This window comes from Phalangium opilio, unplaced genomic scaffold, assembly GCF_054372755.1.
Source record: "Phalangium opilio isolate 3A_F unplaced genomic scaffold, DU_Popi_V2 ptg000201l_1, whole genome shotgun sequence".
NCBI lineage: Eukaryota > Metazoa > Arthropoda > Arachnida > Opiliones > Phalangiidae > Phalangium > Phalangium opilio.
The window spans coordinates 122,471-124,733 of NW_028324214.1; the positions used below are offsets into that span (position 1 = coordinate 122,471).

Consider the following 2,263-nt stretch of genomic DNA (forward strand, 5'->3'; position numbering starts at 1 on the left):
GTTGTGAGGGCCTCTTTTAAAATTATACATTTATAATATGCACCCTTCTTAAAACGACTGATAAATATTTTTCGATAGGGACGCTCATTAATATGGACCCTTCTTTAAAGTCGTTAATACATAAAAAACCAACAGTTAAATATTTTTCTAAGAAAACCAGGGATGACCTCGACGCTCATTACAAATTCCTAACTAGACTTCTTAAGCTAACAACCTTGAAAATTTCATATATAAACTGAACGGATTTCAAAGTTTCAAATCATAACGCAAAAAAACTTTAAGTTTGAAAATATCTTCAAAGTCTAGAGTACTACTAGAAAAAATGTGTCCAGCAAAATCTTTTGACTCAAACGCTGTTCAACCGGCTGAGGAATTGTAAGTTATTTTAGCTAGCAAGTTAAAATTATTTTTTAATACCGGATCTATTTTATATATAGCGCTCTACCCCAACTCTGGGATATCGATGATGAATTGGAAGTTGATCCAATCATCATCCTCGAGGAAGATGATATCCCAGATGGCATGGAGGAGGAAATAAACGAATTAATCGCGAATTTTGATATGTTCGCCGAAGCGGACGACCCGGATGTGGTCTCTACGGAATCATCGGAAGAAACGTAAGTTTTTTTGTCTTATATCTAGCAAGATATATACTAATACTGTTTTATATAGCGCATCCGAAAGTGATGACGAGAATGAAAATGCATTTTATTCAGATACCGAAGATGTAGAAATTAATTTAGAGTAAGCTAAAAAACTATTTTGTTAATTTTAATCGAAATTAATATAGATTTTTACAGCGCCATGTATTCTTATATTACTCCCTGTTCATCCTGTAACCACTTCCAATATAATTTTCGTACCTTTTCCGGAATAATAAATACTAATACTATATCCTTTAAATTATTTTACTGCATGAACCACAACTGTATTCTCTACCATACATTAATTTGTCTCAGCTGGATGGAAGGACAATTCCATCCAGTTAATATCTATCAAACATCCACTAACTCTTACTACATTAACAACGCCCATCTTCCTAAATCCTACAATTACTTTCTACAAGAAGACCTACACGCCACGGATGACGAAATTGATCTAAAGTAAGTTAAAAAACCTTTTTTTGTTTTAAAAAACCGATTTTACTTATATATTTTTTATTATAGCTACATGTACTCTCGAATCACCCCCTGTCCTCGCTGTAAAAACTACTCTCCAACGAACTATTCTCTGTCAATCCAATATCAACTTCAAACTACGCACTACAAGCTCTACTTCTGCAACCACGAAGACTGTCCTCTCTATCAATCAATTATCTGTCTCAACTACTATGAATATTACTTGCCTATTGACCTTCTTCTCAATTCTAGATTCGCTTCACCTCTCTATCTTAGAAATATTCCTAATTATGTCTATCAAATAAATGAATAAAATATATATATAAGTTTTTAAGAAAAAATGTCTCGTCATTTATATGAAGCTTAAACATTCTATTAAAAATCCCCACTAAAATACGAACACTGTAACCAATGTTTTTCAAGAGCCTCTCGAATATCAAAAATTAAAGCTAGGAAAGTTGTTATCCTTGACAACGCCTTATAATAATTCTTTAAATAGTAGATATCTAGGGGAAAACTTTATCATTTTCTTTTAACGCTTCATCCGAGAAAGTCTTAAAAAAAACATGGGTCTCCCAGAAGATAATCCTCAGCCGCAGTTACAGGAGATGGACTCTCTGTAAGCTAAAAGTTTACTAGTTGTTTTTAAGCTTCTAGTTTCTTAAGAGTGTTTTTTATAGAACCCAAGTACCGTTAGAAATTACCGCAGCTTTAGCGGTAGAAAGGGCTTCTGCAGGGTAAGTGATATTTGTACCATTAAAAACTATAGTTAAGTAAAAGTAGCTATGTATTTTAGAATCTTCGAAACTCATTCATACGCATTCGTACCGTGCTGCGTTTGTAAAGGAAGAGAGGTGTCTGAAATCGATAGAAATATTTCAAAGGCTTTCTATTGTAGAACTCTATCCTGTCCCCGCTATAATAAGATAGTGGGTATTTGCTTCCCCGTTTTTATGTTTAATATTCATTACCCCTGTCGCGGCCATCCCGATGATTTTAATACGGCATTTATGGAAATGTTTGATTATCCTTTAAATGTTTAACTCTTTTTCTAAAAAAATATTAACTTTTTCCAAATATATACCATTTATTATTGTTGTATTTTAATTTTACATGTTATTAAAAGATTTTTTAAAATTCAATTA

The 2,263-nt window shown here is 32.6% G+C and overlaps 1 protein-coding gene across 1 annotated transcript; it reads left to right on the forward strand.

Moving 5' to 3' along the window:
- The first annotated feature begins 265 nt into the window (after positions 1–265).
- On the forward strand, positions 266–1,750 carry LOC149621479 (uncharacterized). The gene is made up of 5 exons (XM_089853677.1): positions 266–375; positions 438–617; positions 673–744; positions 801–1,103; positions 1,167–1,750. The coding sequence occupies exons 1-5, from the start codon at positions 323–325 to the stop codon at positions 1,429–1,431; spliced, it is 873 nt and encodes a 290-aa protein (XP_089709803.1). The 5' UTR covers positions 266–322; the 3' UTR covers positions 1,432–1,750.
- The last annotated feature ends 513 nt before the right edge of the window (positions 1,751–2,263 follow it).